Genomic DNA, 20,437 nt, shown 5'->3' with positions numbered 1-20,437 from the left:
TGAAATGAATGTCTTTAACATCCTGTCTTCTTTGAAAGGCTCTAAGCAGTCTCAAGCCCCCCCCCCCCCACCCACCCCACTCCTCCTAAAGATAAGATTGTATAATGTTATTAGGTAGAATTTACACCACCTCTGTGCATTAGACATGATAACATGTCTAACATCTGCCTTAGATTTTAGTTACTACACCTCCCCATTCCCCTGTGATGCTTTCGCTAATGAGAACCACTGCTTCAATAGCACTCCCATGTTTCTCAGCTGATGACGTATGACTAATCCCATTGTAGTGCCACTAAGCAGTAGCAGAACACTAACAGCTTAGGCAACTAAAGTTGAGAAATGTTCAGTACAGTTTACACATTTGATTCTCAGGAAGAGAATGAAAATAGACCAAAGTGTGATGGGACAAAATTCTTCTGTCCTCTCTCATCCTCCCAAACTACATTTCTGCCAACTCCTCTTGGTAAGTATAAGGATATTCCTTGGTAGCATCCTACCAGGCAACAGTCAATAGATGTAGAATCGTATGATTAATGTGATAAGAAAATATTTATCTATGATGAGTGCTGGTTCAACCTAACACGTATGCTCTTGTAGTCCTTTCTGATAGATGAATATCATTGGATAAGTCATTGTAAAGTCAAATCATTCTTGTTTGTATACGATTCCATCTATAGTTTGTAATGAGAAACACAGGTTAGCTAAAACCCCTATTATGTGATCTAATATATTACTTACATTATTCCTTGATGATTCATGATATTTAATACTAAATCACACATTTGTATTCCTATTCACTATCTCATTATACCTAAGATGTTGCTTGGGTGTTTTGTTTGTTTTTTTTTTTCAGACTGAAGCTTAGACTGTAGTATAATTTAAACAATGAATTTTTATTATCACGCTTTTTTTCCCAACAAGTGGAAAGCATGTACAGTCTCCCATTTTTTAGCTTAAACTTGTTTTCATTTGAGAATAGTAGCTTCTGGTATCACCCCAAGCAAAAATCAGGAATGGTATGTCTTTGTACAAGGGGACAACCGGATGAATGTAACTTAGCTTTAACATTGACTATGTTTATTGTAGATAATTGAAAGTGGTAATGTATATTCCACTCAAGTTCATTTACTGCAGTAACTAGGGGGGTGTTTCATAAAGCTATTTTTAAAGTTACGGACGACTTAAGAACGACTGGTGATCAGTTCTGATGTGCTATACTTATCAGAATTTCCATAATTCAGCACAAGAACTGATCACCAGACGTTTGTAAGTCGTTCATAACTTTGAGAACAGCTGTATGAAACACCCCCATGGGGAATTATTAAAGGTATACATGTGTTCATGTGCTCATGCAAATGATTGAGCCTGAGGATAAGGATAGACCAGTGGAGCTGCATTTCTGTCTTCTGAGTAAAACTCATGAAAGCTGAAAAATGCTGATGCCTTCTGTTTGCAAGTTTGTGGTGACAAGGCTGCTTTGATCCACTCAGTTTTTGCAGTGCCGTATAAAGAGAGTCTGAACAACTGCTAAATTGGACGCCATGTCGTTACTCAGCATATTACCCGCTAGAGAGTCAGCGTGTATGCTCAGGCATCATAATGAAGACGAGCCAATTAAAGGGTAGTGAGCAATGGGCACTGCGTCTGAGTTCGCTTCGGTAACAACATGGCTCCACGAAGATGACGGGACCAGTTTTGACCGATTGCAGACTTCAAAACTCATAAGCCAAAAACCGACTTGGCCAAACTCTCTTGATATACAGCACTGGATTTTTTGCATATTTGACGCAACTGTATCACTGCCATGTAAATGGAGACAACACAGCCACAGAGACAGATCATAAACTGACATCAAAGATGTGTATGATTGATTACATTGTAATCTGAGTATAGGGTTATCATGTAGCAGAATGCCACTAGCAATTCCTTTCTGACTGAGCTTGTGTGATAACTGAAGAACAACTTAAGAGTATGTTACATCATGATGGCTGTGGTTGCAATGAGAAAGGTCTAACAAGTCCAGACATATGGCACAGTGAAACTAAATACATGTAGATGGTGGATAGAACTGGGGAAGGATAACTTTAGTTTTTCTTGAAATTTTCATTAAAGTACAATTACTTAACAAAAAAGAAATAGTGATGGTATATTTAGATGGGCAATTTTAGTGCATTTACTGGGCAAATAATTAGACAATCAAGATTCAACATAATATCTGTACAAAATATAACTTAGCATATATACCCTGTCAATTACTAACGTCTGTCCGCATTTCGGTTTTGATGTACAGTATATAATTATGCAGTCTGCAGGACATTTTGTAATTGCATTATAAGCTACACAGAGGATGAAAAAATACTTCAGCACAACGGTCTCTTCTGCTTTAAATTCAAAGGAGATTGCTTTGACCCAAAACCATGTTGGAGCTTTAATGCATTTGATTTTTTTTTTTTATTATTAATCTGAGTGCAAGCGTGATAGATATTGTGTAAAGGGTAGTATATATTCATCTTGTCTGCCTAGTTGAAACGAGTCTTGGGAGGAGTTGTGTGGTCTGTTGGCTCGCATGTCGCTTCACATTCCTATCCGATGTTGTGGGTGTGCACTTTTGTCCTGGGGCCAAACATGCTTTGACATCAACAGGTACAATGCATATATACCATGGGCCAGTTTACTTTAGGGGTCCCCTGTCATCGCAGAACACACGCTGTGCAGGTTCACACTTTTTGCGTCCGCAGCCGACACTCCTGGTGGAGCCGTGCATAGCGATGTTGCGATCAGAAAGGCCTTCTGTTGTGACCATCTGTGTGCCCATACTGCGGCAGGCTCTAGAGATTGAAATTGAATGGACAAAAAGATCACACAAAAACCAGCACATTGGGTAAGAGTCTATGTCCTGTATGGCTGTGCAAATCATTTCAGATCTTTGGGGAGTAAGAAGCAAGACATGTTACACGAAAGCTTTCATGCAGGTCAAAAGTACATTTTTGCAAAGTAACTCTTTTTTGTTCAAGGTGTTATTACAGCTGTATTTGAATAGCCCTGTACTACATTTCTATTTCATTTCAGTATGTGCCTAATACTCATCTCAGAAAAAGGAATACTGTGATCAATTTGTTTGTGGCAACTCCCTTATGCATCCCTGCTGTGTATATCAGTGGTTGATTGGAGACTGCAGAGAAGTTGCACAGATGAATTAATTTGGTGTACAAGCACTTGAGTGTTTTAATTTACCCAATGAAAACTTGTATGAAACATGATATACACTTAAATGAAGTGGACTTTATGCATCTCACAACAGAATGCATCACACATTTTCCATTGTCTTTATCACTAAGCTTCAAGAATAATTCTAATGAATATCATATGCATATATTTCTCTTATGCCAAAGTGCTCTCTGGCAATACATCCTGATGGAAAAGAAGGCCTGTGTATAATTGAATCACCTACATCCCCAAGGAGTGTAAAGCACCTTTCCAATCAATTGCTGTTTGAAATAATCTTTCATCTTGCAGGACATCACAGTATTTACATTAACTGCTGGTTATAGTTTTGTTAGATAATATGATGTGTGATATTAAATTTTCGTTGTAAATTTTGTAATTTGTTTTGTTTGCCAAAAATGTCCCCTCCTACTGAGGCCCATTTGAAGATTCAGGTGATTCTGTGCTTGGCGTGATGTACAGTTCCACAATTGCTGACAATGATTTAGGTCATTAGTAATTTGCGAACCTTCCATCCATCATACCTGGTTACACTCGGACTTTGCATCATGGAAGCAGTGGCATGCAAAAGCAGTGGTGTCCAAGCGATGTGGAAAGGCAGCAGTGTGAACTCACCCTCCTTAGTTGCACCTCATTTGCTGCATCCCCCATCCCCTGCCCCCCCATTGCTCAGCTGGACTCCAGCATTCCAACGGAATGCCAAGCCCACTCCAAGCCAGACTGCCAGCCAAATGCTGTCAGTGTAATTAGCCATAACTCACCAGGCACTGATCGCCCTTCGTGGGATTGTAGGAGAGGGTGGGTCAGGTTGGAAAAGGATGAGAGGGATAAGTTAGGTTTGGGGAGGGGGGGGGGGGGGGGTGGATGGGCATTCCTGTGCAAGGAGCTGATGAGGGGTTATATGGCATGGTACACCAGATGTTCAGCATTGGGGAGGTAGGAGGGAGGGGAAAGGCACGAGTGGGAAGTGGAGGGCGCATATTAACTCCTAACAACATTATTTTCCAAAGGGGCACCTTAGAGGCCTGAAAGGGATTTGAAAACGTTCTTGTCCACCATCACAATGCATGTACTATACCATAGATTCATTCATGTACGTTGCATCTTGTGCTCTTGTAAATCTTGGTTTTAAAGGAAGGTATTCCCATGCTTTGCACCTACTGCTCTGGAAAATGAGGGTGAAATGTGGGAAAAAAAGTAACAACAGGAGGAAGAAATAGATTGAACTAAGTGGAGTGATATAGGGCTAACAATTTTGCACAGTGATGACAAGCACATTTCAAGCTTCACATTCCAGAAACATGTTTTGAGGCAGAAGAGATCGTCATGCGGTTTTTATACAGCTATATCTTAACACATATCAGAAGAAAATCAGAAAAAAAAATTAAAAGAAAAACCTTTTCAGTTGAGCAGCTATATCATTTCTGAATTTCATTGTACTTGTTTGCCAGCTATATTTTTCCGTATATGTAATATACATGTATGTGTATACATACTTACATTCTGTGTAATGTGTGTGCTTATCTGCAAGTACATGTATTTCAAGGTGGTACCACAAAGCACAGGGAATTATTGCCCGTTAATGATAACTTGTAACATGCAATCATTCAAGTTATTCAGCCGCATGCCTTCTTACTGGAAAGAGAATAGTTGATTTTATCATCATCCGCCCTCCATTCCTCCTAATGAGCTTGAATCGGATGATTAGTTTTACTCCTCATTCTCCAAGTACTTGGCATGTTGACTCACCCTCTCCCCCCTTAAGATCCTTTCACCGTCCATTAAATGTCATACATCTCCCTCTCGATCTCGCTTTCTCTCTCTGGGCTTTATACTATGGTCTGGAATTCTGTGTATAGCATGTGTTGTGTATGAGGGAGCAGGGCCGGTGGTACTATATAGGCATGTGTGATGTCTGTGACTGCAAACATAACGTTGCTGGGGTGACAGGACCGAGTATCTCAAATTTTTGGTGAAAATGGCTTTTTTGGATTAATGGTCAGATAATCAGTTAAGTGATATCCTGTCAAAGCTGTCTTACCCCCAAAATGAAGCCACCATGGCATGTGAAGGAAAGGCTACCCCATTTGATATAGTGCTTTGGCTGCGATGTTTTTTGCTCTCCTGAACATTTGACAATTTGTCGATATGAAATCTTGTCACCCCAGTGACGATAAAACCTTGTGCTTATACTAGTAATCTTTGATGCCATTTCTACCCACTGCTTTGTGCTCCAAGATTTTGTCTCTTATGACATGGGCACATACTGTACGAAGGCATTTAGTTTACATGTTACCTACTCATGTGTATTATTTTTTATATTTTGGAGTGTCTCTCTTCTGTTGCATGTTATTGGAATGTACAATCCGTGTTACATAACAAGCGTCTACCACTACAAAGAAAGGAATGAATTGAGACTTTGTGTTGCATATGTGTATCTAGAGAGAGATGCAGATGTACTCTAGATTGCAAGACTGAGGTGTATGGAGATACATGTATATGCATTAATCCTGATAGATGTGAATACAGTTCACTGTTTTTTCACTCTTAATATCTCTCTTTTGCTACAAACATTAAGGACAAAGTGCGATCAAATGAAATGTCTAACATGAAATCATGAAACAAATGTAGGCAATTATATGATACTAATTGTAAGCTTTTGTTTACATTGTAATCATTTGTTGTTGAAAAAGAGTTCTATATTCAGTGAAAGTTAATTTTGATGAGCATATCAGTAGATTACACATGATTATCACCTAACTTGTCACGGCAGAAAACATTAAATCCTTCATTTGTTCTTTCACTTCTCTTTTCTTAGCCAAGGGGCAGTTTAGGGTATGGTAATACATGTACAGCAGCCTTGCTTACGTCGACCTCGCATATAACTGTAAGTTGAATAATTGCGTGCATTGAAGGCCTTTCTTCAAGCCTTGTCTTTATATTCTATTGATTTTAATCCCTCATGTGTCGTATTTTCTCTGAGTCAATGCTTTTTCTTTTGTCCAAATAAATTCGTCTTAGGCAAGGTTGACTGAACATGTAAAGTATTATCCAATTCTGTCAATATTAATCATTAATGAGACCATGTCAATAATGATCAGATATCTATCATGAGGAGCAAAAAAAAAAAAAAATGATAATAAAAAAAAAAATATATATTTTTTTTTTGGGGGGGGGGGAGTAGGGGGGAGGTAGAGGGGTTCCAAAAACCAAGAAAAATGCAGCTTCATGTAGACATGTCGGTAACATGTGACAGACAGCAAGAATTGAATATAATCACATGTAGGTTGATTATTCATGTTATGTATATATGTATGATTGTACATCTTGAGTAAGCATGTATACACTTATTTACTACATTATGTGCGAATTGAGAAATTGCAACATGAGATAATTGCTGATCAATGTACATCCTGTATCAGACATTGAAGAAATATATTGTGGCATTATTTGATTGTCACATGTAATGAAGACTGTGTCGATGGATATCTTGGTTGGAATGTTGTGTGTGCTCTCCACTTCCTGAAAATGATAAAGAGCACGCAATTCTAAGAGGAATTAAAACTTTATTTGATGAAAATCAGTTTTGTAGTGGCTGAGATATCAAAAACAAAAAACAAAAAACAAAGTGAAACAAAGTGATCCTGATTAAAGGTGGGTCCCACCTTTATTAGGATCATTTTGTTTAGGATATCTCAGCCATTTTGAACCCAAATTTCATCAAATAAACTTTGAATTATTTTAGGATTGTATGCTCTTTCATATTTCATAACAGGTTTCTCATTATCTCAAAACAATCATCATGGAAAGAAAAAAAAAAAAAAACGTTGCAAACCTGAAGCCCCATCTCAACCAAAACTGTACCATCTCTTTAAATGTCATTTCAAACATTTTAAACGGAGTCCATCATCAACATGATCAGACAGCACAAAATGAAATCTTTCCACTGATGCTCCACTTGTTACATGAAAAGGTATGTTTTTGAACTTATGATAACAAATATTTTACATTTTCTTATTATTTTCCTTGTTTTTTTTTTTTGTTTTTTTTTTTTTGGACAAGTTTAATCTCAAATATCTAAACTGGCCAAGAATGGAGTTATAAAATAAAACTCTGCACATACTCTGTCCATTTGCAAATAATTTGGAACTGGTGCAACATCAGTTGTAAAGAACTACACTATTCATCCAATTCACCCTGACAACAAAATTCCTTCAGAATGGCATTGACATTTCATGCAGTATTTATCATAAATGCTGGAGTGGGTGTCTTCACGGTATTCTTTACCACTGGGGGCAGTGATTTAAAAAAAAAAAAAAAAGATGCTCGAGTTATCACATTTGATGCAAATGTGTAGGTTAGTTGTATCACAAAACATCCTACAGTGTATCATATAAAATTTCGCAGTAAGGCCTAAAATGTAGTAAGGAGATATCAGATATCACTATTTATCTTGATAAGCCATTACTGTAGACAGTTTATACTAAAAACAATTTTATCATAACTATTGCTCACATTTCATATTACAATGCTTAACATTGATTGTACTGATCCCTAACTATCCCTTCTCTATCCCTAACTCACATTTCAGAACTATTTAGCACTAAAGCTGGGTTTTGTTTCATCTGCAAATGCTATATAATACCTTTAAGTATGCGATTATCTGGCACTGGGTGGCTAATCACCAGTGCGGTTGAGATGGGCGTGGAAGATGCATGCCGTCATATTAGAACAGATTGTCTATGTAAATATGCATTGAACTAAGTACTGGTACATGCTGAAGGATGAGATTAGGAAAGGCAGCTGTGCAAGTTGTCCTGGTATGCACTGGCTTGGTGTTCAAACAAACTTTTCAATGTGCACGAGTATGCCTATGAGTTCTTTCTTTCTCTGTCTTTCTGTTTGATGTTGTGCTGTGCTTTCTTCAGTGAGTGCAGTTTTTGATTTGTTTTGATATGAATGTGCTCGTGCATATTGTGAGTGTGTGTGGTTGTATAGTCCATATGACTGTGTAGGTCCAACATTGGTGTGTATGAGTGTGTATGTACATGTCTAACTCTTGATCCAGTTTCAGGGAGACAGCATCACCCTGTGACATGTATATTAAGCATTTTCATCAGTAAAGCATGGATTGAATGGGAAAAAATGTAGTTGAAAACGTTAAAGGTATTACATTTACTTGCCATTTGCAGATGAAACAAAAACAAAAAAACCCAGCTTTAGTGATTCAGAATAGTTCTAAAATGTGAGTTTGAGATAGAAACAATCAATGTAAAACTGATAATCAGCATAATCAATGTTAAGTATTGTTAAATATACAAAATGTGAACAATATTGTTGATACTTTGTACTTTATGACAAAGAACGTACTACAAAATCTTCAAAAATGGGCTTATCGGTTTTTGCAAACAAACTCTTCATATATATATATATATATATATATATATATATAAATATATATATATATATATATATGTATACTTTCCCTTGCTTATCAAAGCAATGTTACACGTGAGGGGCTGAATCGTCTATATTTCTACAAGTGGCCACTCTGTTCGAGACCCCTGTCCTTTCCAATCTTCAAATGTTGTGCTTTCAGTGTTTACTGCAAATGACTCCATCAACAATTTCAGTCAAGAAATCAACTTGCCTCTATGTTATGTGAGAAAAAAAAAACCACCCTATGTATTCAACATTCTATTCTTTCTTACTTTTTTATTTCTTCATCTTCTTCTTCTTCTTCTTCTTTCTGGTATTGTTCAAAGTTTCAACCTTGTTTTTATTATAAGAAGTCATCACTGTCGACTCATCTGAGAGGAAAATCCAAAGATCAATCACTCTTCATAGCTGAGTCTTGATTTCAGGCAAATAGGGGGGTGGGAAGAGCACCCCTTTCCCTCCCCTTCCCAAATCATGCTAGAAAATTAACATCTAACGAGTTGTCTCAGTACAGTAGTAAATTCAACTGTAGTGTTGGAATAGTGGAGCAAAGAACTGCTGCTGGCTCGCGAGCAATTCTAAGACACGAGTCTTGGAGAGCATGATGCAATGATCAGTTTTAACTCGAGTATCCACGTCACTGGTTGGCTTGAAGGAATCAAAAAGGTATGTGCGATACCTCCTTGTAGGAATTGACAGACATACGCAACCCGAAATTTTACTTCAACAGCACCTTCATACAAAACAGTTATGAGATTTTCATTTGTTCGAATAATCACGTGGGCACTCCTCTGTATCTTTCGCTTCCGAAAAATCATCGCAGACATTTTTTTCACAGACATGCATTTACATGTCATCATATAGGTGTTTTTATCACACAATAATGATGTATCAAATGAAACTCCATTCCACTGTCACATTGACTTTAGATTAATGTAGAATAGAAACAACAAAATAAACAGTTCACTGTCACCAGACAAGAAGAAAAAAATATGAAAATTTCAGGTGCTATCTGATTTGATAAAACAGTGAATTTGGGTGGCAGTGACAGATGATATGCATACTTAATGAGGAGATGCCATCGCTCAGAAGTCTGCAAACATTGATCTATACACTAAATGTTGCACTTACGGGCGCACTAGATTTATTATAGCCATATTATTTGAAGCAGAATACTTTCAGCGCTAAATCGATGGGATGATTCTGTCCTTAAAAAGGCAGCAGGATATATATGTCAAGGCTTCTCACGAAGAAGATAGAATCATAAAACCACTGCAGTGCCCTCTACATTGCTGGCGCAAGCCAATAAGCAACATTGATCATGTTTTGCTCTATACCTTTAATCGTTAATTTATTGAATGTTTAAGGGCAAAATCATTGAATGTCACATGAAAGATCAGAATGACTCACTCCATTTTGTCTATCACGGGATTCCCGGTGTAAGAATCAAAAAGTCTATGTGAACAGGGAGGTGACGTCTCACCTCCCTGATGTGAACGACCGTACGAACTACAAAGAAATCGTCGAATGTTACGTGAATACCAATTCTACGAATCACAAATCTTGATTATGTTTATATGTATAGGCATATAATACTATGTAGGCCTTTGTATATCATATTAGATATAAATATATGAGAGATGGTGTATTATTTTGATACAGTACCTCAGAATGATGTATGATTCTATGTATATATATATATATATATATATATATATATATATATATATATATATATATATATATATATATATATATATATATATATATATATATATATATATATATATATACATACATATATATATATATATATATATATATATATATATATATATATATATATATATATATATATTATATATATATATATATATATATATTATATATATATATATATATAGATATAGATATATATATATATCAATCAATTACTAGTATTCATAATTATACGTAATTATTATGAGCCAATAAATCCGAAAGGACTCTTTGCTTCATTGACTATCTTTATCTGCTCACTTTAGGGCAATAAACCCTGAAGGGTAATAAAAAAAAAAAAATATGTCCATTACACTGGATGCTGGCTTTTCCTATTTCGTTCAAGGGTAAATGTCTGGATATGACGTTACTGTATAGCACATGAACAGGTCAGTAAATATTTTCATAGGACTATAAGAAGTGTGAACAGGAAATACAGCAGACATGCCATCCTTCCTTAGTCCATCTCCAGCTATCATCTCGAGTTATGTTCAATAAAGAAATTCTATTTTTTTTTCTCGCAATTTCCCTACTTGTATTATACAACTGAATGTCATGATATTTCAATTATCTCTTCTTCTTTTACAAGTTGTGGTGCTAGAGGTAGGGCAAGCCTAGGACAAGCTCTGTGGTTGCTAATAGGAATCAAGATTTAGAACACAAAGTGTGAATATGGAATCCCTTCATTAAAAAGTCATCGATATGAATTTAAAAGCCTTAAAATTGTCTTTTTTTTTCATACATTACATGAGTAAAATCTTTACCCAGGATAGCCCTGATTATGGTTGACGAATTCACCTGCCAATTAAAGGGGAAATCTAGTCCAAATATAAGTTAGTCTGATAAGAAAGAGTAAGATATTACGATTTTAACGGTGAAATTTTGATCGAAATCGGGTGAAAAAACAAGAAGTTATGACATTTTGAAGTTTCGCTAATATTTCTGGAAACAGTTCTTGAACAGTCAATGTGAATAAGCAAATGGCAAAGTGAGCATGTCATTCCCTGACAACTTGTCATAGTTTGTACATAAAATCATGAAATTTTCAGTTTTTCATTCAAACGCAATTATGCCCAAGGCTCAAATCCTGGTACATGTACATCTAACTGATCACTATCCTGAAGTTATTCAATCCGGAATAACATCATGCTTCAGACTTCAATGATAGAAAACACTGAATTTTCGTCACTTTTTTTGTACACGATAAATGGAAAATTGTGAGGTTATGGTTAGCTCACTCCTTTGCATATGCATACCCACCGAACAAGAACTGTTTTGTAGAAATTAGCAACACTTCAAAATGTCATAACTTCCTTATTTTTCATCTGATTTCAGTCAAATTTTTACCGCTGAACTCCTAAGAATTTACTCTTTTTATCATACTAACTTATGTTTGGACTGGATTTCCCCTTTGAAAACTGTCTTCAAATACGTGTGTTTAAAGGAGGATGAAACCCTACACTATATGCATGTAAAGTGAGGGGAGGCAGGAATATTAGCATAACAGATCAGCAAAGTTTGAGGAAAGTTTTACGATCTGTTACGGACTACAACCCTTTGCGACGTCACGTAGGCCCTATGTACAAAGATATAAAGAAGATATAGAAAATTCAATACATGTTTTCACTTTATAGCATAATGTAAGAGCACTGGATGTTAATCTTTTGGAAAGCAGGGTAAATGATTTTTTTTTTGTACTTTTCATGAAAAGAAATTTTGGAATTCTCTTCATATTTTCGTTATATCGTTGTACATACGTGACGTCACGAACTGAAGTATAGTCTTCGCATCCAGCGATGGCTGCACCGTAACTTTAAGAAATCTTAACTTTCAACGAAATGTCCGATTTTCCTCAAAATTTGCTGATAATGTTCTACTATAATATCGCTGCATTCACTCAATCAACATGTATATTCTTGGTTTCATTTCTCTCTAAATGTATATTCTGGAGCATTGAGTACAAAAGACAAAGCCATCAATTATCTAGGTTGAAATCTGTGAAACACTGCATTCTGAGTTACAGGCGTTTATTCATATCCCAAAACAAGCATGTGATGTTACAGAAATTTCAAAATAAAAAGAAACAAAAAAAAAAACGCAGATAGATACATTAATTACTCTCGGACGTAAATCCGGTTCGTTGAATACTTATGAACTCTTTGCTCTTAATGTATCCACGTGGAACAATGACTCACACAAAATAATAATTCTTAAATCAAAGTTAAACGCGATGATATCACGTGATCTAATACCAGATACACAACTTTGGTTAAAGAACCTCATCCTTTAGACATCAACACGTAGATAGAATATTTTCCTTCACTCAAAAATGTATATTTCTCTCTGTGTTTAAGTCTATTTTGTGACTAAATGGCCTTCTTATCGGCAAAGCCCTTATAAAACCACAAGTACGTTCTGATCTATGAAATTTGTTGCTTTTCCATTTCTGTTGTGCAAAAGAAGCGTTCATTACTTCTGTTCTTTAAGTTTGTTGATTAATAGTACCTCGCAACCGTTTATATTCATGTGATACACGTACCTACTTGCTATATAGAATAATATAAGGCACGCAACAGATCTGATTTAACGCAATCCAATATATCTATCTTGTAATCATCAGAAAAACTGTACAACAAAATACGATATTCTACAATCCCTCTTTCTACAACACATATCATACGCAGTTTCTACCATACTGGAAGTAGAAATACATATAGTCAAGTTTTAAAAGTTCATTTGATTTATAGCCAAATACAAAGTACAAGAACAGAAAGACATAGAATCGATCAAGCAATGAAGCGCAAGAATATTTCGTTAACTTCACAACGTCTTTATTGTTTGTGGAACGTCTCTTGTACATAACTCTACTTTTTCGCATCTGTGACAAAATAGGCAATGAGATCAAGCCTAATACTGTACTAATATTCAAAATAAAGCTAACTGAATTCGCTTAAGACACTGATAAAGAAGGAAACTCGAATAAGAGCTCTCTCCAAATAAAGTTAGTTAAATCAACGTATATATAGCGAAGAAAAACATCTTCTTCTTCTTTTTCTCCCTGATCCCTATATTGTCTTCGTTAATCAACAGCACCAAAAGTGAGCAGCACGTCACGGTATTCAGTTAGGAAAGCGATGGGAAAATTTCTAATATAGGACAGAGTGTGGGCAATAAAATTTTATCTGTTTGACCACAAACTCTAAAAACACACTAAATGTATTCATTACACTTTGTGATCAGATTCTTGCAAAATGAGTTAGCAACCGTGAGCAAATCAATGCGGCTCAAAGTCACGCCAAGGAATCATTAAAAGAGCGTAAAATTTCCACAGAAGTGCTCATCATCGTACTTTGTGTGTGTACATTTTTTTGCGCAGTCTTTAAGATTTGTCTTTTTCTACCTTCTACATGTCAGCAAAGATTTGCTTTAAGACAACAATATAACTTTTCCTGAAAATGTTGAATTTACAATCATTTGTTCCTGTGAATGACATATTCCTGGAAATTTAAAAAGTAGAATGAAATTGCACAAATTGTCTTGCCTTGTATAGCGGTTAAAATGCCTAATTTACATTAATACGCTTTATATACATTATGTTCAATTTAAGATAATCGCGCTATAATACACTGAACTCTGTAACCCAGTCTAATCTCTTGAAAGTAAGATACATGTACGAAATGTAAAACACCTTTTATGACTACATTCACTTTTACGTGAGCGTAACACTTCTGTTTGTCGTTTTGGCATCAATACATCAGAAAAGAGAGGAAAACAGCATTTCAAAACATTTTCATCATGATACAAGTGAACATTCACTGATAAATGATGAATGTACCACTCTACTATTTCGGAACTAAAAGACAGAGCCTTCTGCTAAACTGCTAACAAGACAGTTGAAACGAAGAGTCCCGTTTCTCTTTGTCGGGAGGTCACCTTGTGATTTTTGACGTCACGTCATTTACAATCATTCAATTTCCAACGAAACAACATTTCGAACAATAAATCGACTTTTCCTCAGATTTCAAACATTTGAACATGGGATCCAACAAGCTGTCTCCCTTTATCTTACAACAGAGAGTAACAAATTCTTAACGATACTTTTTCTTGAGCTACGAAGTACAGTAAATGATACCATGTGCACTAATTGTACTCAATTTTGAATCGTGCTCTTTGCTGTAGCTCGTTGAGCACTCCATTAGTACTTTGCCGTAAACACGAAACGTGTATCCGTTAAAGATTACACGATTATTGGTTAATGCGGTTGTCCATGCTCGCTGTTTTTTACATTACGTTTTACCGCGTCTTTTACATGGAGATAGTAATGTTCCCTGGAAGCACTCTTTTACCAACTGATGAAGCGGATACATTACCATTTTAAAAGTACTGAACTGTTCACTTGAAACTAGACTCAACCCTGTAACTGCATAAGTGGCAGTGCAACTGTTATGGCATAGGCTACTTGTTACTGGTCTTCTAAAGTATTAACCCATGAAAATATCCCATCGATATACTCCTTATAATTCTTACAGATTTCACTACTTCGAAAGTCCTAGCATCAATACTGTACTTTTAAGTTGTCATAGGAGATTAATCATGACATACTGATTACACCCGACACGAAGTAGGTTCTGCATTAATATTCTGCGTTTTTACTTTTTTTTTTTTTTTGAGCACGTCAATTTTGAGATATTCAGATCATCATCAGATTATTACTTCGGCAGTCTCTTTCCCAAATCTGCTAGACTTGTTGTTCAAGGCGCCACTATTTCACGAGATTTCTAGACTAGACCTATGTTTCTGTATATTTCCCTCCCTCCCACAATCTCTAATTATAATGAATGAATATATCAAAATTTATATAGACCGTATCATGTTATCGCATATATCCAAGCTATTCAAGCACTTTTCACTAATCATTGAATCCATTTCGATAGAATTCATGCTATTCTACAAGCAATCACGCTATTATTGAAGACATAAACCTGTCCACACAATTTAACACTTGGAATGCCAATGTCATTGCCTTACCACTTGGACTGAAATCCATACGTCTACTGAATCTTGGCACTACAGTGTCATGAATTACATGTGTAACAGCCTTTTGAATTTTCGATGGCGTCATTTTGTTATTCATCACTTACATCCAGGTATCTCGAAAACCGACATAATACATGAGGGTTATTGTATATAGTGTACCCTTTGAAATCTAAAATAACGTAAAAATACTTCTACTAGTACTCAAATTTCTCGACAATCTTTCTCCGACCTGCAGCAAACACTTGAGTCAGCGGAACTTACGTTGAAACAATAAGAGAAGCTTTGTCCTTTAAACTGTGTCTCTAGATTGAATTTCAGCGCCATAATTCAATCGCATGCCTTATCAAGTAATATTAAACAAAACAGATATTACAAGAAACAGCCATCGAACTCTGAAGTTTCTGAAACGATTATCACATTCAAGGCTGTATGTCTCAAAAGAGATGAGAAATTATCCGTTAGTGTGAAAACCTTAAAGATCAGCAATATTCTCTGAAGTCCGGTCAGTCTGTTACATTGTTTCTTTCTAATTCTAGGATGTGGGTGTCGTGAATCATTTCCGAGTGGTTTTAACTCATAGAAATCATTTTGGATTGATAACGAACCGCATCCCCTGTCCTGGAGTCACTTTGATCGGCGCGCCGTCTCCAAACCTGATCGTTGTCACTCCAGAGCCACCACTTGGTTGCATTGGTTGCATCGGTTGCATCTGTTGCATGGTCGGTGCTCCAGACTGGTGAATGACCTGACGCTGGACTGTCTGGGTCCCGGGATGGATTGGTATGGATATCGTCTCACCACTCTGTCCTCCGAGACGAATGGTGGTAGGCATCCCCTGGTTCGAACTGGTAATGACCTGGTGAGGGTAGCTTGGCTGAGTGTATCCCTGTTGCTGGTAGATCTCCTGGGGATAATTTACCTGCTGATGGTAAAACGGCTGGTAATCTTGCTCCGGCTGCATCTGAACTGTTTGAACACGCAACTGTCCAGAGTCCTGACGTTTGATGATCACCTGGCCTGGCCGGTTTTGAGGAACTTGGATTGGCTCTTGCTGAACAAAAACCTGCTGTCTCGCAGTCGGAGGAGAAGAATGACCAGAGTCCTGTCTCTGTATGACCTGGACTCGGCCCTGCGTAGAGGGCGGGACGGGCGATGGCGTGATACCAGGTGACATGTGAATAACTCTCACATTACTGGCGACGTTTGACGACGGTTGAACGTGCTGCTGAGCTACACCTGAATGGGCCTTGCGATGGCAGTTGGGGCAGGTATCGTGCTCCCCCTGAGTGCTGCCACCGCCACTCGTAAGTCTAATCGTGGCACTTTGCTGCTGAGGCTGCTGCTGCTGCTGCTGTTGAAATTGGGGCATGAAGACCTGCATGGGTACAGGTTTCCTCTTGCTGAGTCGAATTATTCCCTCGGGACTGACCTGTATCTGGTGCTCGTGTCCAATTTCTTCTGCCGCTATGCTGACGGGCGGCGATTCAGTGGACGCAACGCGCATGACGGTTTTGCCCATCGTGGGTCTGGAGGAAGGGCTTGGAGTTGGTGTGAAGACCATGGAACCATCAGGGTTGGTTGATGACTGCTCGGTTGCTGCTCGCACCTTAAATGTGATTGTTTTTCCAGCTTTAAAGGCCTCTGGAGCAAGCTTTGGATCGGGTGTTAGAGTGATGCAACCATTCTTATCTACATATGATAGTGGGACCTCTATCGGCTGTTGCTGAGGAAGGAAATTTGACCTCTTTTTAACGGTATTTCCATCTTTAAATTCAGCCTCCGGGTCGAGAAGAACTATTGCTGTTTTGGAAACGTGTCTCGCCTTGGATTTGCTGGATTCAGCAGTGTCATCACTCTTCTTGGATGAAGGAACTGTTCCAGATGATTTCTCAGATCTAGATACTGCTCCAAGCCCAACTGCCTGTGAAGGACTGACTTCCTTCGCCTTTGCTTTGTCCTTGTCTTTCGTTTCGCGGGGAGACTGTTTCCCCTGTCCTTTTCCATCAGTCGATCGGGAACCGTTTTTCGCTGTTTCTTTTGGTTTCAGGGATGGTTTGGGGGCTGGCTTAGGAGGTCCGCCAGACGCTCCTTTAGGGGCTCCCTTTGGTTTGCTATCGTTTTTACTTTCCGGTGAGGCGTCTGTTTTATTTGGACTCTCGCATCCAAGCGGGCTCATCCTTTTGACTGGTCTGGCTTCGCCTTCGTCCTCTCCGTCCATTGGAGAACTGTCCTCAGAATGGCTGCACTCCTGGTGGAAGAACGGGCTGAGTCGAGCGTGTAGAGGAGTCTTTCTTGATCTGTAGCGATCGTCTTCGTAGTCACTGCATTCCGAGCTGTCGCTGTCGTATTCGGTCGTCTCCGCTGAACTTGGTCGACGAATCGTCCAAGGAATGCCTTGATATGATGCAATAGACGAACAACATAAGCAGTTCCCACTGCATTCACTCTCGCTTAGAGTGTCGTCGTCCGAGGCGTCCTCGACATCACCGTCCATGGCGCTCTGTGGAACATTTCTCGTTGTCGTGGTCGTTATGTCTGACGAAACATCATTGTCATTTCTGTCTCTAACGTTCAGATTATTTATCCTTGACGCGTTCTGCTGACTTCTTTGGTTATCCTGTCCTTTCCCCCTGCTGTTGACATTCTTGCTTCCATTCTGCGCTGCCCGCTTGCGCTGGAGGTTAGCCAGCTGCCCCTGCGGTAACGGTCCTCTACGTGACGAAATGCTCGACTCGTCAGCATCCAAGTCGGTCATCTGATTGACATCATCTTCCGTGTCGACGCAACTCCTACCACCCATGTTGTCGTCACCGCTGTCCTCTGAGTCGCCGTCGCCACTGACTGTGTCATCTTCCTTCACCTTCTGAAAGTTCCTGTACATGGATGCCATTTGTCTGGACAGCGTGTCCCCAGTGTCCTTCAGATTAGACTGCAGTGAAAAGAAAATTTGTATAACAGGCATTACAAAACTTTGCTAAACTATTAAAGTAGACATAGCAACAAGTCTGCTTTTAAAAAGGTCGTTTTTTCGAACGCAGCTCTTTGTAGGTAGAGGGGGTGACGAGGAAAACTTGATACCTGGTATTCAGTGTAAAAGTCATACAAGAAATCAGTCTCATGACTTTGAGGTGAATGAAAGACACTGTAAGCCAGCAGTGGAAATATCATGAGAACAGAGTTATTTCTGCATTTTTTAAAACGAAAAGTCTGGGAGAAATTGACAAATGGTATTCTGATACAAGTAACATCAATGGCATGAGATGATATTGTTGAAATGACATTGTTGAAAGTGAAGGACAAGGAAATACGAGTTGTTAGATTTTACATCGTAGGACATCACTGCTATGACAGCTATAGGAAATCGCCATTGTCCTCTGATTTTGTACTGAAAACGTAGAGCAATTTATCTGACATGTAGGGGCCAATATGGCCGCCTGCATTTTATTTCAGTTTCTTTATCTCACAGTGTACTTAAAATGGAGTTTAAGCTGGTCTGCCTGTCTCAAATTCTGGCATTGTCACCAACAAGAAATCGTCAACTGTCTTGATTCTTGGTGTTTCGGTCATTTATTTCTCTCTTTTTTTTCAGTTTTGCGAAAGGCGGCACGACAAGGCTTAGTACAAAGTCTAACCCTTTATCGCAGTCTTGGTGAGCTATCAGAGTCTGCTGTGGAAATGTGGGCAAGTGAAGCACAAGTGATATCAAGATGGTTTGCGTCACACAATCAATGTTGACGCTAAATGGTCGCAGCGGGAATTTTATAGCAACCCGCCAGCTATGAGGGCAGGAATACCAGGGGACACTCGGGGGTGTGTGAACGTGAGAGTGATCTCGCTGTCTATACCAGTCCAATACACAGACAGGACAGCATTTGTGTTCGAGAATAGTGTCACAATGGGGAAAATGACACATGTGGGCAGTACTGGGTTGATTGAGGGAACACATGGACAGCTGACAACGGCAAAGAGAAAAGAAGAAGGAAAAGAAAACACAAAAGAAATAAAAAAAAAACACAAACAATGCGATTGAAACAGCTGATCTGGAATTTCCGAAAGAAGTGCATTTTAATTCCATGAACATATACTTGTAAGGTGAGTTTGGTGATACAAAGAAACGTTCAAAGATGCTAGGACTATAGGCCAAGTTTTTTAGTTCATTCCGAGTTTACCTCGTCAAAACAATCGCTTAGCAAAAATATCAGTTGCATTTCATGTTATGTTCTGTAGAAACTTTGTTGTTTAGTATAAAATTATACTCCGAACAAACTGTGAATATGAATGAGCGGTAAATTGTGCATTCCTTTCATAGTTTCGTGTCCTCCATGAGTTCGTCCAGCGCGTCTATAACTCACAGTGGATTTCATTCTCTTTATCAAACAAACATTTCTGAATAGCTTAGAAAGTAAAGAGGGGAAACTGCTTCATTCAATGTATGCAAAATCGTCAGCGAGTTCAGGACTTAATGTCGACAATGTAAACTTTCGTGCAGCATATCGTGCAAACTATTTTCCGTGTTCAACCCTTGTACCGTTATTCAAGACCTCCCCCGAAGTTCCTCCTGGCGCCCCTACTCCAGATGACTTCCGGAAAAATAAATATAGATAAATCATATCATTAACTTATCTAATAAGCCTCAATGAATCCGTGACGTCAATACGGTTAAGATTCCGTGACTGACATTTCTCGTACCATGATTAGGCCTACTTGAATGCACCTCTTAAATGTGCTGTGATGAGTGCTGGGTTTTGTATTCAGTTTCATTCCTTTTCTGAGCAAAGATTCTTTATTGAGTCCACCGTTTCACGTTTATCATTCCGTTGATATGCTGCATAATAGTTTACAGTCTCTCATCTACCTTTAGCACCAACGTCCATCTTCCCCGCATCTTGATACTCCAAAAGCTTAAAACTATATCTATCGTCTATTCTACCAAAGTTATGGAGGACTATCACTAAATTTCTTAACTTAAGAGGTGCAT

The 20,437-nt window shown here is 38.1% G+C and overlaps 1 protein-coding gene across 1 annotated transcript in view; it reads right to left on the bottom strand.

Annotated features, from left to right (window-relative positions):
• Positions 1-12,415: 12,415 nt before the first annotated feature.
• LOC140246129 (uncharacterized) overlaps positions 12,416-20,437 on the bottom strand; it is a 39,263-nt gene continuing 31,241 nt past the window's right edge. The window contains exon 2 of the mRNA XM_072325568.1: positions 12,416-18,388. Coding sequence (XP_072181669.1) covers positions 16,043-18,388 — 2,346 coding nt within the window. The 3' untranslated portion in view covers positions 12,416-16,042. The remainder of the gene's footprint in view (positions 18,389-20,437) is intronic.

Source organism: Diadema setosum, chromosome 2, assembly GCF_964275005.1.
Source record: "Diadema setosum chromosome 2, eeDiaSeto1, whole genome shotgun sequence".
NCBI classification, from domain to species: Eukaryota; Metazoa; Echinodermata; class Echinoidea; order Diadematoida; family Diadematidae; genus Diadema; species Diadema setosum.
The sequence above is the reverse complement of the archived record's forward strand: the minus strand, read 5'-3'. Positions and strand labels throughout refer to the sequence as shown.